Source organism: Vanessa cardui, chromosome 8, assembly GCF_905220365.1.
Source record: "Vanessa cardui chromosome 8, ilVanCard2.1, whole genome shotgun sequence".
NCBI classification, from domain to species: domain Eukaryota; kingdom Metazoa; phylum Arthropoda; class Insecta; order Lepidoptera; family Nymphalidae; genus Vanessa; species Vanessa cardui.
The window spans coordinates 14708118-14723997 of NC_061130.1; the positions used below are offsets into that span (position 1 = coordinate 14708118).

General features: G+C 32.0%; 1 protein-coding gene across 1 annotated transcript; it reads left to right on the forward strand.

The window, feature by feature from the left end:
• The first annotated feature begins 238 nt into the window (after positions 1–238).
• LOC124532143 (skin secretory protein xP2-like) lies at positions 239–12223 on the forward strand. The gene is made up of 6 exons (XM_047106857.1): positions 239–306; positions 8446–8567; positions 9715–9838; positions 10178–10306; positions 11127–11426; positions 11844–12223. The coding sequence occupies exons 1-6, from the start codon at positions 286–288 to the stop codon at positions 12156–12158; spliced, it is 1011 nt and encodes a 336-aa protein (XP_046962813.1). The 5' UTR covers positions 239–285; the 3' UTR covers positions 12159–12223.
• The last annotated feature ends 3657 nt before the right edge of the window (positions 12224–15880 follow it).

Genomic DNA, 15880 nt, shown 5'->3' on the forward strand with positions numbered 1-15880 from the left:
TATAAAATAAAAAAAAATACCTTCTTATACATACTTTCATTTAATTTAGTGTCAAATTTTCTCATTAGTGGAGCTGTCTTTCAAGAAGATGTGAATTATAATTAATCAGTCAATTGTCCGTAAATTTAGAAAAGTTGCTGTAATTAATTAATATGGGTTGAATTCTCGGGGCGCAAGGGATTATTGCATCCCCTGTTCGATAATAAATAAACTAAAATCAGTGAAAGGTCCGCACGAAAGGTATATAAGGGGCCAGCGCGCGCACCGCGCCTCCGACTTGACGACATGACGGCGTTAGTGAGATTGGTACGTTTTATTGTTCTAAATTTGATTTTTATTTTAATTTTTTTTTTTAATTTTAAGGGAAAGGAAGATAATCAAAAAAGGATTTATTGGTTTTAAAAATATACAATAATAATTTAATAAACATATTAGTAATATAAAAAATATTATTTAAACACAATTGTATTATTATTGTTATATATTTATTTTTTGCTAATAATTCCTTACAATAATTTGTTTTAAATCTTTTTTGGACATAAAATAATATATGTCAACATCACAAATTAAATAGCTTAGACTTTTTTTTTTAACTTTGATTGAAACTCCTTGACATATAAATTGTGTAAGTGTATCCGTGTAAAAGTGAATTTCTCATTAACCCATTAGTGATAGCATCTAAGTGATAGTGAATTAGGTTCACTGTTTGTGATAATGAAAGTGTAACGATAGTGTTTCAAATTGTGCAACAATATTACTATATATAGGGCCAAGTGTTAGAAGAGAATTTATGTATTGGGTTCCGTAGTATTTTCTTTTAAAGGCATAACTGATTTATTGAAAAGCGTAATTGAACGTACATTTGTATGCGAATATTTCTTTCACGTAATAGTTTAACTAAAAACTTATATCAATGTTTGATTATCTGTTTCAAAAATTATAATTGATTTGTTCAAATATTTTATATTAATTGATTATTATTCTTTATTTTTTGTCTGAATGGACAAAAAATCCACGACGAATTTCAAACAATGCGTAAAATTGTAGTGATTTATTTTTTTATATACGTAATCGGTTTTTTTAGAAATCGTGAATGACTTGCAACGTTATAGCTTTATATGAAGCTTGCAAATAAATTGTTTCATTACGACGCATTGCTATAAGTAAATAATAAAAATATTTGACGTTAAAATAACTCATATTAAAGCAAAAATTGTCAAGATTTACATACACTGAAAACTATAAAAAGTTCATATATGTGGAAAGAAGAATTTGTGTAATAAATGTGTCATGTTGAAACGTTACATGACTGTAAACGTTACAAATCAATCTTGCATTACATATCGTAAAGAAGTTGAGTACAAAAATAAGTTTCATATTTACCGTTTATTGTGTTTAGTATACAGAAACTGACAATTATTTTCATTAAACCTGGTGTAGATTAACTTCATTATAAATTCTTGAAGCAATATATGAATAGTATTCATTGCATCTGAAATATTTTAAATTTTGGTTTTCTTTAGTGGTCGATGATCAAATCTAATTTTAATCGCGTTTTAATAATTCACTTAAATTTAATTAACAGCTCTACATATGTACATACTGCCCTATTCATTGTAATTGGGTATAGTTCGGACTATTGAACTATAGTTTTCAACACAAAACCTTTGTGTAACTTTCCTAATAAAATAGTTTTTCAAACAAATATAATCCAAGAGTTTCATAAGGACTGATTCGGCCATATTTCCTTGATATACACAAATTCAGAGATAGAAATCTATCAAGAGGCGTTATCTTTCTATAATTACCAAATATAGTAATTTTTTGCAATAATATATAAATTGTGACATTTCAAACACGACCTTGTTATTATATATAATTGAACATTATATAAAGATATTAAAACAAAAAATATATATCCATTTGCCTTTTAAAACTATAAGACATGACAAAATAATTAAAAATTCCAATACAAGGTGATCTTGTGTACATAATTCATTCAATATACTTTTCCATAACGATAAAAAGTTTCAGAATAGCCACTTCGTTTGTTAACACATTATCTACCTTATTGTGATTACATACGGTCCATTTTTTAACAAAGGCAGGTGTGTAGCTTGAGTTATGTATAGGGTAGCCAATTGCCAGGTATTTCGAGGTCTCATTGTCGCATGCCTTCATAAAAGTGACGGGTTTATTAAATAAATTAAAAAAAAATCGCTATTACATGCAAATGAATAATCAATGAAGAATTTTAATAGTATGTGCGATAGCACATTCCAGGCTTGTGCCAAGGAACAGAGTTGAATCCTCACTTGAATGGTTTAAAGAAGTACACCTATCACAGATATTTTTTTTTTAGAATATATATCGAAGATTTGACAATTTTCATTCTACAATTTTGTCATAAAAAATAATTTACATTAAATTTTCTAGCTATTATTTTTCTAAGTCGGAATTTGTACATAATAATATGGTATGGTTTTAACTCTAAATTTATAACTACTAAAGATATTTGACTTCCTACATACTATAATATAATTATATTATAATTGGCCATAATTATTTGAACTAGATTATACGTAATAGTTATCAACATAATTAATTGATTAGATAAAATTTATTATTAAAATATGTATATAAATATATATTTTTAGAACTGGCAACCCTACACAACGTACGTAACTCAAGTGTCCGTCAGTTGCGTGAATGATATTAACCATTAGTTTCGGATATACTACGATGGCACAACTGAAATAAATAGTGCGTTACTGGCAGAAAGTACTGACGCCTTTATCAAACTGAAATGCTAATAAAAAAATATGACCGAATTTCGTTAAAATTTTATTTAATAACGGTTCAATTTTTTTTTATTATAACCTGAAGTATGTCATACGAATACGGCTTGAAATAAATAAAGGTGAAATAGGTTTGTGAAAGTAAATTAATGTTATAAAAAGGACGTACGCCTACGTGTAGGTAGGTTTTTCATTTACATGTTTTTCAATATTGTGATATTTTTTTAATGTTGTTTGTAATTAATCATTTAACTATATTAATATTACTGGCGTTTCGTCCACACTTCGTACTGGAGAAATTTGTACAAAGTCATGTTACTCACTGGGTCGGAGTAATAACATTGGACGTGGGTGAATCCGTGTGGAACAGCTAGTATTATCACATATAGATAGAGCCTGTCAAGGAAATATTGAGCCCTAATTCCACTAACAAACAGACAGTTTGTCACAATCGAAACATTGCCTTTCGACGTTTAGTCGTCCTATTATTTACTCAACGATCCAGTTGCGGTCCGGTCCGGATCGGATTACAATCGGGATCGTATTGTAACCGATGTTATATATTTGTACAAAATTATTAAGAAACACTCATATAAGGGACCGTTACTCCTTATTAAAGATTATTTTATAACCTAACAAGGAGTACAGTACTACACCCAACTGATTGAAACATATTAAATTTGTACGAACCAATTATAAAACTAAACTGCTCTGTTCAATCTCTTTTTAATGTATAAAGATTTGTTAGCTAAGATGGTCCAGTGAAACCTGCATGTGTCTAATTTCATTGAAATTCTGCCACATGTGCATTGGAACAGCGTGGTGAAATCCGATCCAAACCCTCTCCTTAATGGGAGGGGAGGCCTTAGCCCAGCAGTGGGAAATTTACAGGCTGTTACTTTACTACTTTAATTTTTTTAGTATTTTTATAGTAGAATTAACCCCTATGTACGATTGAGATGAGGAATTAGTAGAATTTAACCGTCGTAGAATAGAACCGTCAGTTGCAATGCAGATAACTTCACATTATTCATGATATCCTTGACTTCGGTTAGCAACTGTTTGTACTTTATATTACGGATATGAAATGAATTTGGATATAAAATTAATTTCGTATATTACCTTTTTTGTGTACGACTCATGAATAAGTGTTTGAATGATTTCGATGAAATCAAACGTCGATAGTTTTGAATTTAGAATGATCTTAACAAATAAGAGGTATAGTAAGGTATACTTGTATAAAATTTGAATTTAATGATAATTAAGTACTCTGCTAAGTACGCTAGACTCAAAGGAAAATACAAGAAAGAATGGAAATCTTTAGAGGAAGGTATTTGTCGAAAGACAAGCTGTATATTACTTCAAAAGCTTAAGGCATATTCAAATAGAAAAACAATATAATTATAAATAGGAACAGCAATATAGTCTTTATTGTTATTAAAATAGGAACGCTAACAGCTTAAAGCATTAAGTCAATAATGGACATCTTAGATGTTATGTTGTTTAATTGAACTGTTTAAAAATCAAAAAATCAAAATAAACTTTATTCAAGTAGGCTTTTACAAGCACTTTTGAATAGTCATTTAACAACTATATTAAGTGAAGCTACCACCGGTTCGGAAAGTAGATTCTACCGAGAAGAACAGGCGAGAAACTCATTACTCACTCTTTTTCAACATTTAAAAAATACATGGTCTAATTGTTAAATACAATTCTTTAAATAAATATAAATGTTCAATCTTAACATACATATTGTATGTAATATCGTTATCAATAGCGTACTAACTATGATGCTTCTATTAATTCATGTGTAACCCATTTAGGTGAAATTTGGTATGAAGTTTGAGTCCCGGGAAAGTCCCTATAGGTAGTTTAAACGGATTTGGTTACAGGTAGACTACCCGTGACCACGAACGCTGTAAAGTGCTCGAAACGTCGGGATGTTAAAAATAATTAATATACGCGATTTAAATCCGTTAAAACTAGTTACATTTCAATGTGTAATAATCGCGAAAATCTAAGACAACATTTCCTATAGGTACTGTAAGAAAGCGACTAAATATGTGGGTAGAGCCGCTGGTATAGCTAGTAATTTGTAATCTAAATCGCATCTTATAATACCTACTTTAACAAAATTTAACGTCTTGCTATTATTTTTATAAATAAAAAAAGGGATAGCAATATTAGTTTAGCTTTAGAAATTCAGCAAAATCGACACTGACATAGTATGTAATATACCATACTTTTTAATGTGGCTGATCAATCATGTTCATATTTTGTGAAAGATGGGTTGGGTACCCTACTCCTCATCTATTTTACCGTCAAACGGCACTTAGTATAACTGAGTTGCGATTTGAAGGGTGATTGAGGCGGTGCAATCAAATGCATAACATCTTAGTACTCAAGGTTGATGGTGCTTTGAGTAAGTGGTATTACCATGACTGTTGAATTTGAAGTTATGTTATATCTAAAAAAAGTAAAGTAACAGCCCGTTAATTTCCCACTGCTGGGACAAGGCCTCCTCTTCCATTAAGGAGAGAGTTTGGAACATCCACCACGCTGTTCCAATGCGGGTTGGTGGAATGTACATGTGGCAGAATTTCGATGAAATTAGACACATGCAGGTTTTCTCACGATGTTTTCCTTCACCGCTGAGCACGAGATGAATTATAAACACAAATTAAGCACACATATATATAGGGTTGCTGGGTTTGAACCCGCAATCATCGGTTAACATGCACGCGTTCTAACCACTGGGCCATCTCAGCTCAAGTTATATCTAAGGAATGCACTAAGTACTGAAGGCGTAATATTAAGGTAGGTGGATTACATCTGGATCCAGTTGTAATTCCACACCGCCCTGCACTACCGGTAATTAGATACTCTAGGAATTGTAGGGTCTCCATCAAATATGCACTATGATGGGAAAGTCTATTTGATATATCATACGTCATTCAATTAATTAATAGGTTATATTCATAAATATGTATATCAAATTGATATTTTAATGAGGTTTGTTTTTAGTTTATTAATATTTTTTGTTTATCGACAAAAAAAGCCTTACGGTGATTACAGGGCACTTTCGGAGCTCTACAAAAGATTTGTGCTAAATCACATCGATATAACATCGTGACGACTTTTGTGGTCCTGGGTTCGATTCCCGGCTGAGTCGATGTAGATTATCATTAGTTTTCTATGTTGTCTTGGGTCTTGTTGTTTGTGGTAGCGTCGTTACTTCTGATTTTGCATAACACAAGTGCTTTAGCTACTTACATTGGGATCAGAGTAATGTATGTGATGTCTCATATTTATTTATTATAACAGATTAAAGATAACCTATATACTTTAGTTACATAGAAATACATACAATAAGTATTTCTTTTTTAATTAAATTTGTCTCACAGTTTTGGCTCCGTTTAAGGAATCGTGACCTGACATTCGACGTATTATTAAAAAGTTGAAACGTCAAGTTATCAGTCATATCCCGTTTGGCGCACTTTCGTGGTCACCGGTGACAGGCCGGTGAACCGTGGCCTCTAACGAGACTACTTTCCGATTCGACGCCCTTTGTATAAATTATTTTACAAATTATATCACAGACAAAGAGCTTTGTTATTGGGTATAGGTATTACTTTAAAAAAAAAAAAACTTGGGTTGGGTTTTGTTAAAAACTTCCGGGTTTTAATAATCTTAACCAGGATATGTTAGGTTACCATTATAACATTTAAAAAAATATGTATATGTAATAGCAACATATATACACGTAGTTTGTATTATATTTATCCACATATAAAATTAAGTGGTTACAATGTCATGGTGGACAAGTAATGATCATAATTTTCCCACCAATAAATATAGTCCAATTAATTATTTTAATTCATTATTTTTTTATTCATTTTGTAGATAAAATATAAAAAACAGATTTAATCAGTCATACGAGATACCGTATAAATAAATTTATATATCATTTTGTGTTTATGTGTGATTTGTCTGTAAATATTAATATTATATACAGGCCAAAAATTAAATATGTATAATTTAAAAAATAAACTTAAGCAAACGCTGTGATTTAAGGTTATTTTAAACCTAACAACTTCATAGCCTTGGCAATTGATGGTTATAAGGCCAATTTTATGATAATGTATAGGATTTGTAAAGTTTATTTTGATTATACTATTTGGAATATTTTTTAAATAATTTGCCTTAAGCTACTTATAATATTTGATTAATAAATAGTTAATTAATCATCTATGCATGACATATTTGATAGGGTTTAAAAACATGTACAATTGTAAATTGTACATGTTTTTTTTACATGAGGAGAAAATATTATGTAATTACCCATTATGGTGTAGAAATTGTCATAATTTATAAATAAATTAAAATATGTGTCAATATTATATTTCAGATATTTAATCAGCGTCAATATTTAATAAATAATTATAAATAAAGGAAAGATTGCACGTGTATTTTTCTTATGTATTTTGATTTTTAATTATTTCAGATTTCATTTATTAAATAATAAATTATTTACATATTTTTTCTCAGTTACATAATTTTCCCGTTATAAAACGTTTATTTTAATTTACTTAAAAAATATATCTATAAAAGTGTTGCGCCAGCTTTTGAACGCGTGCCAATAGCAATTTTTCTAAGTACATTTTTTATTCGTAACAGCGGACCAAGGTCGCTTGGCAATCGGACTAAATATTTTAGCAGGTAACATTTTCACGATATTTATACAAGCAAATATAAAGTAATAGACTGTTTCTGTGGCGAAGTTGTGTTCATTGTGCGTGTAAATGTTTCCCAACCTTAAGAAATACGCTATTCGTAGATTCTGTTGAGCAAAACTGCGGAAACGAAAGTTTGTATAATTAACTCATAGCGATATTGGCGACAGGCTTCGCTGATACATTTTGTTAATAATAATGACTATTAATAATATAACGAAGATTTCATTAGTTTATTAACCCTTAATAAGCCAACTTTTCAGGCAGTATTATTGTGTTCCGGTTAAAGGGTGCGTGAGGCAATGAGAATATACAAGAGCAATAATATCCTTTCCAACTTTGGCACAAAACATATCGTAACTTACATATTCTAATCTATGAATAGTAAAATGAATGAAACTCATACTTATATTTTGACTTAAATTAAACAAAAGACGAATAAATTAATTAACTAAGTACGGCAGTGATAAGAGCACGCTAGATACGGCACGAGATAAAATAATATCTTCTCGTGCCTTCGAGTAAAATATTTTCGAATGTACATAACGTATGTAGATCGTTACGATGCCAAAATTTTATATAAGTAATTATATTTCAACATTTTTTTATTTAATAGAGTATGACCACAATTATTTGTATTAAATAGAGTACAAAAAATCACATTTATTTTGTAATACTATATTTAAACATATTCTAGATACCAATCGCGGTCCACCAAAACTCTATTTTAAATATTTATAATTAAACATTTAATCGACTCAATCCTTTCTAAAATAAAACACCGGAAAAACTATTTTCAGACTTTTCTATAGACTATAACTAAGTAGTTACAAATACATTACATTCCAGATTAATAATCACGGAACGTAATTAAACAGTATAAGTTGAATATAAGTGAACTTGTTGTTTTCCAGGCTATCCTTGCAGTATGCGCTTGCGCACACGCTCAGTACGCGGAAGAGCGTGCGCCGCGGTACATCGCCTCGGAGCCAAAAGTCGCCTCTACGCCTGTGCCTATACTTAAACAAATTAACAGGTAACTAATGTAATATTTATTAACATAATTATTATTAACATTAAATGCTTAAATATATACAAATATGCACTAAAACTAGTTAGTGTATAAATCTTGACCGCGTGCAATGGTGTCAAGAATGCTAGCAGCATTTCCCCGTTGAATCGCAATCCCGATCCTCTGGGCAAAAAACGAACGAACCCTCCTATTACCAGTGAAACAAATAATTTATTACTATCCATTATTGGTGTCTAAATGAATTGTGGATGATTTTTTTTTCTATTTTTGTTCAAGTTTGTGGTAAATACTTTTTTAAATTGTAAAATATATCTTTAAAGATTTATCCAAAAAAAATCTCAAGCTTACAATTTGAATTGTAATTAAATTGAGTTTTGATATATGAACATAAAAATCAGTACTTTTTTTCGTTCTTTATATTTTAACTGTAACCATCGACTTAAATTCACCCGTAACCTCTTATTTATTACGGCTTTTTATGTTATGTCATTCTTTACCCCAAAAGATTTCATAATTACAAATAAATGTATCACTGCTACGTTTTGGTACGATTTTCGAGCTGCATCGGTAATACCTGCGTCGCCGGTACCGTTATAAAGTATAAATGGGTCTAAGTAAAGATGAGTGTACTCTATATCACTTGACTCTCATAATTCAATAGAATATCCAAATAGACATATCAGATGTAAGACAAAGTTGACGAACGCACACGGAAGTCAAAGTAAAAAAACTTTATTCAACATAAAAGCGTTACACCTGTTTCGTTGACGACCTCCATGGTCGAGTGGTGTGTACACCGGTTTGTGTACATGTGTACGCCACTCTGAGGTCCCGGGTTCGATTTCCGGCCGAGTCGATGTAGATTACCATTAGTTTTCTATGTTGTCTTGGGTCTCGGTATTTGTGGTACCGTCGTGATGTCATCGTCTGATTTCCATAACACAAATGCTTCAGCTACTTACATTGGAATCAGAGTAATGTATGTGATGTTGTCTCATATAAAAAAAAATTCATAACAGTGTAACATTGCCAGTTCCTTATGTCTTTAGAGATTTTTGATGGCAGACCCCAAAACTCTTTTCCTTTGAGAAGGAATTCAACCCAGTACGACCAACCTCACAGTAAACTGACGAATCGTTTCTAATTCCAGGCACAACGAAGACGGCTCCTACACGTATGGATATGAAGCCGCCGATGGTTCCTTCAAAATTGAGACCAAGTCGCCGAGCGGAGAAGTCAAGGGGAAATACGGTTACAAAGATGACACGGGAAAGGTCAGTTTTCTTTCTTTTTTCTATTAATATATTTAAATTATTTACCTACATTTGGAGTATAGAAATTTGTTACGAGTTGCCTGGAAAGATCTTTAATTTTTGTTGTTAATATATTCCAAATTTCCTTACATTCAAAAAAGTAAATTTACAATAAACAATAATGCATAGATGATCAATAAAATACTTATTATTGATAGTCTATTAAAAATATTGAGGAGATACTACATAAGACAAAAATATTTAAAATTGGAATTAGTAATATTCGAATTAAGTTGAATACATCAGCGATAAAAAATCCAAAACAAAAGATATATGTATATGTATAATATATTTTTCCAGGTCCGCGTCATCGAATACGGAGCCAACAAATACGGTTTCCAGCCTGCAGGCGAGGGCATCACCGTCGCACCACCCACTCTCGTTGATGAGTCTACTCGTGACGAAGGTCTAAGACCAGGCAAAGGACAGGTTAGTTTAAAACATTCTTTAACAATTTATCATTAATGAATGTGATGAATCAAAGAATTTCCAAGAATATTTCTTCGTTGAAGTATTGAAAGGTGCTAAAGTATATAATGCAATATTCTCAAGGATAGGTACTTGGCAATACTGGCACATTATGATCACCTTTAAAAACGGTTCACTTTTTTAAATTTTAAATTAAACTTTTTATATTTCAAAAATCGGTATTGAATCAAGAGAATTAGCACTAGTACAACTCAATAGTTACAAAGTCACCAACGAACCAATTACGTAAAATTAATAGTTTTTAATAAAATAATCGTGATAAATATAATTTAATTCCATTTTTTTTGCTGTCTGTACGCTTAAATCGTCTCACGCACACTAAGATATTTTGTGAGCACGTGCGTTACTCACACTGATGCACCCTAATAATAATTATTTACGATGAGGGGCGCGCTTTCGCGAGTGAATTAATATACAAGAAAATACGTTTACAAAAGATATACAATAATTCATTTAAATTAATCTCATTACGTGTGTAAAGATTTTTTTAGTACCGGGTATTTTCTTTAATTATTTGACCACATATTTTACATTATACTCGAACAAGATATTATTCGCAAAAATGTGCATGGAATTAGTATTAATTTTTGTTTTTATTTTGCAATTAAATACTCAATAATCTTATTATATAATATTAAAAAGACTAAAGCTTTTATATATTTACATTGTATTTAATTTAAACTACTTTTACTTACGTACTAATTATAATTACGTGTTAAGTGTCTATTATATACAAAAACAAAATTAAAATTATTTTTAGAACGGACGTTCTCAGTACCGCGAACAATCAGTTGACTACGACTACGAAGATTCCGCGCCGGCGCCCACCCCGCGCCCCGCACCCCGGCCTGCACCCCGTCCCGCCCCGCAACCCGCCTACCGCGCACCCCCTCAACAGCAATACAGACCTGCCCCACAACCACAAGAACAGTACAGACCTGCCCCACAACCTCAGGAACAGTACAGATCTGCCCCACAACAGCAACAGCAGTACAGACCTGCCCCACAGCCTCAGCAACAGTACAGACCTGCCCCACAACAGTCTCCCACACCTCCTAAGGTACCGCACGTTTTTACGCTAAGATCAGCTTTTTCCCCATATTTATGCTACTAGTCTGTGAAACTTTAACGAATTTACAATTGAACTAAAACACACCAATAGTTGTATTTTCTTGTATAGTTTAAGTGTCCATATCGCCATGGATTATGGGTTGTCTAGCTAAATGTTTGATCCTAACTCATGGGGTTGCCACTTCTAGCACAAGCTATAAGAATATAAATGAGGATATTATTCTTTAAAAAATCAAATAAAATACTCTGCAAATCAATCAAAAAAAGTTAATTCAAATCGACAAATTAAAGATTTATAATTCAATAATTTCATTAGAGTTTATTTTAATTCCTGTAGGTCTAAAAACACTGTAAATAAATAACTTTATTTCTTTATTTTAATACTAACTCATGTAAAATAATTTAGCCGGCGTTCTTCCCGGGAGCGGCACCAGTACCAGCTGAAGACAACTTCTTCAACCCTGAGCCGAGCCAGCCCAGACAGCAGCAGTACAGGCCCAAACAGGACTTCCGACCCGCGCCTCAGCCGCAGCAGTTCTCCCCCAAGCACACACAAGTGGATTTCAACCAGGACTTCAACTCAGCTCCTCAATCGCAGCCGCGTTACCAATCGAACCAGAGGAGTCAACCGTTTTCGATGTTAGATCAGCTCCTTAAGGAGTACGCTCTCCCACAGGGAGGAGCCGCGCCCCTTCACGATATCACATTCGGATCGTACTAGTTCGAATAATCGATTACATTTTGTAAATATGTAGTGTATTTTTAATTAAACGAATTTTTAAATTATGTTTCGCTTTTACTGACTGTTACAGCCACTTAAATAGGAAAAACGATATATATTTCCTATATAAACATATATAAACCTATATTTCATATATAAACCTATATTTATAAAAAGTAAATTTTTAATGAGTCAAATTTAATTGTAACATTCTTTAATTTATGTTTATTCAACAAAATTCGCTACTAAAGATTTTAAAATATCTAACATATAATACATACATCTTGGCCTTGGAGGAACGCTCTAATTAAAACACTCAGGGATAAATTTAACTATCATTGATTTGTACCTAGATCTTTGTAATCTATAATCATATTATACTACTTATATGTTACGTTTCTACGGCCGAACCAACTTGAACACGAAGCATTTTTTTAATGACTTAGGTGGCAAACGAGCAGTAGGCTCATGTACAACACCAGGGGGCTTGCAGGTGCGTTGCCGGCCTTTAAGAAAGGAGTACGCTCTTTTCTTGAAGGTTCCCATGTCGTATCGGTTCGGAAAAACCTGCCGGCGAAAGATGGTTCCACAAAGTGGAAATGATTCATGCATCTTTGCTTTGTGTTCAAGTTTGTTTTTTTGAATAAAAAGCAAGACTACCTAGACTTTACCAATCTCTTGACTATCAGCTTCCATTCACGAGAAAAACCGCGGGTGACAACTAGTCTAGATCTCGATACAATTTTATATTAAAACAATTTTAGCACCCCTTCATAAAGTTTTTTACTATAAACCTTGTTGTAACTAATCGTTAGCTGATGCTGCAGCATAAGCTCTACCATTATGACATTTGACCCCACAAAACGTTTTGCTCCAATTCGTATGGGATTATTCAATACTAAAAATAGGCAACAACAACAGCCTGTAAATTTCCCACTGCTGGGCTAAAGCCTCCTCTCCCTTTGAGGAGAAGGTTCGGAACATATTCCACACTGTTAAAAATTTGCATCAAAATGCAATATGACTTTAGTTAGTCATTAATAAAATCTAAAGTAAAATAATAAGACATAGTATTCAATGTCAAATCTTAATATAGTGCACTGAAATGGCGCAATACGTGAAACAAAACATTCTATTGTTATGAATGTTTTAACTAAAGCACCGCGAGGCCGTGGGATCGATTCCCATGCATAGAATGAACAATAACGATATGTATGGAGTTTTCTCATAACGTTGTGTAATATGTGTACGATAAGTTATGATATGCACGTGAATAGGTAGCAAGAAGTGCTTTAACGACGGATAATATGATTATGTCTATATGTTCTTATAGACCGTCAAAGCGTCTAAGCCGCATTGAAAAATTACCTCTTTATAATTATACTAGTAAACGCCCGCGGTTTCCCTCGAGTTTTAGAGAGTTGATTGACATGTGTCAGGCAAAAAAGTAGCCTATGTCCCTTCTTAGAGTTCAAGTTTGATTCATACCAAATTCCCTCAATTTCGCTTCAGCGGTTTGCTCGTGAAAGAGGGACAGACAGACAGAAAGAGTTTATAATATTAATATAGTTTAGTGTCCACAGACTGAGTTTTATTTAACAAAGTTTAATAATTCTTTACATCGAGTATAATACGAGATTTATGATAATAGTTACAATCTTAGATTTTTTATATTGGAGCCACTTTAAAATATATGTAATTTTATAGAGCAGGTTGAAGGAACAAATGGAAATGGATACCACCGCTTATAGAATTTGCCACTGTTATAAATATTAATGGAAAACATTGTTATGTCCCTTGAACCTGTATGTATACTGACTCTCTCAACCACCAAAACTAACAAAAACTAGTTTAGTGATAAGTCCTTGGTTATATACCAAGACTAGCATTCACAAATACCTACCACCATGTAAAACAAGCATACTATTATCACTTGAAATGAGATTGTAACATAAGACAAGTAAATGATCATTGTTAACAATACTGTAGAACTATTCCGTAGTTTCAAGTTATTTTTTACAGTAAAGGTATATTTTACTGAACTCTACTGCGTGCTTAAGAACGGTTCAAACAGTTGTCACCCTCATTACAAATACTTATACCTTAGCTCGCGTTCTTCAAGACCAAGAGGACGCTCTCAAAAGTGTATTTGTGATTTATTAGGTATTTAGATAGCCCACCAAAATATCGCGGCGTAATTCAAAGCACTCGAGCCTTCTAAATATTCGTTACTAATAATTACGTTACGTTAATAGCGTCACGAATAAGACCATAACACAAAAAAAAAAAAATTATTTTGGTAACCGACTTTTAAAATGTTTTAAAAAGCTACAAGCTGCCTTGTGTTATTATGTCTGCCTGTGATTATGTGTGTATATACTTCTTACTTCAAATCTTTTCGGTGTGTTAGGCATGAGGGACCAAGAGACTTGCACACATATACAAGAGCCATATTAACCATATCAGAACCAATGGCCGATCCACATCCCAGAGTTTCTTTCTAGCTTAAAGGATATTTTTTCTAGCACAACACAATTTTGTTCACAATTATGAAAGCGATTCCAAAACCTTATTCAATCAAGAGTAATCGTTAGTTTGAACAATTTCATTAACAATGTATTTATACCTAATGCTCATTGTTACTTCAGTCAAATAAGGATGGCCTTTAATTGCTTCATTTTCCTGATTGACATTTTTATAAACTGTTGTTTATGTAACATTTGTTTATTTAGATCAAATCTTGGAATCTGAATTACAATTTTTGCAAGGCTTGTTTAGGTCTGTCAGATATTTCACAGCCAAACAGTAATACTTATTTATGCTTCGGTTCGACTATCTATGCCATCAAAAACATTAAGAAGATTACAATGCAAAATACAACTCACTCTTTCGACACATACTAATTCTACTTTTAGGGACGTCGCACAAATGAGGTGTCTGTTTCATTAAACAGTTGAATGCCTCTATTTTCTGAAATTAATGTTTTGGCTACATCAGGAAATAATTTGTGTGTTTGTACTCGTTCCATATTATATTTTCCTTCCTTTTATTATAAACGATGTGTTATATCAATCATGTGGTTGACATTACTAAATTAAGAATTAATTAAGGCAGAGAATAGTCTATGTTTAATCTATTATGTTGTTTTTTATATGTAACTTAAAATACATATACAATGAACTTTCATTTAGCCGTCAATATAAAAATGTAACAGTAATATTAATCAGTTGAATCTGTGTTCTACTTAGATATATCATAATTATTTATTGCGTCTCGTGAGACAAGTGAGGGCGTTTTAGTACGACATGCTACTGGAAACAATGGAAGCTGTGGTCGCAAAATATTACACACATTCATTTGTCGTTCATGTTGCTTTGCTTGCAAAATAGCAAAATTAACCAAGTTTTATCTAAGTAGGTGCAACCGTCGATTGTTACATTTATCTAGTTGGTTGTTTAAAATTTGTTAAACGATATAAATTTCATCAACTAATATGTGTAACCTGGGAATAGATTATAACTAAAGAATGCTTCAATGAAACCATTCCATTTTTAATTAATTTTTAAAGTATGAATCGCAAACTAAACAAATTATAAAAAAGTTCATTTTTGATCTCAATATCGTTTATGATATAATGATCTGTACTCTAAGCCTTTTGTCGTACTTCTAAGAAGTGAATGAAAAACAAAAATGGAAATGGGGAGGGCATTAAAAATTCAAAG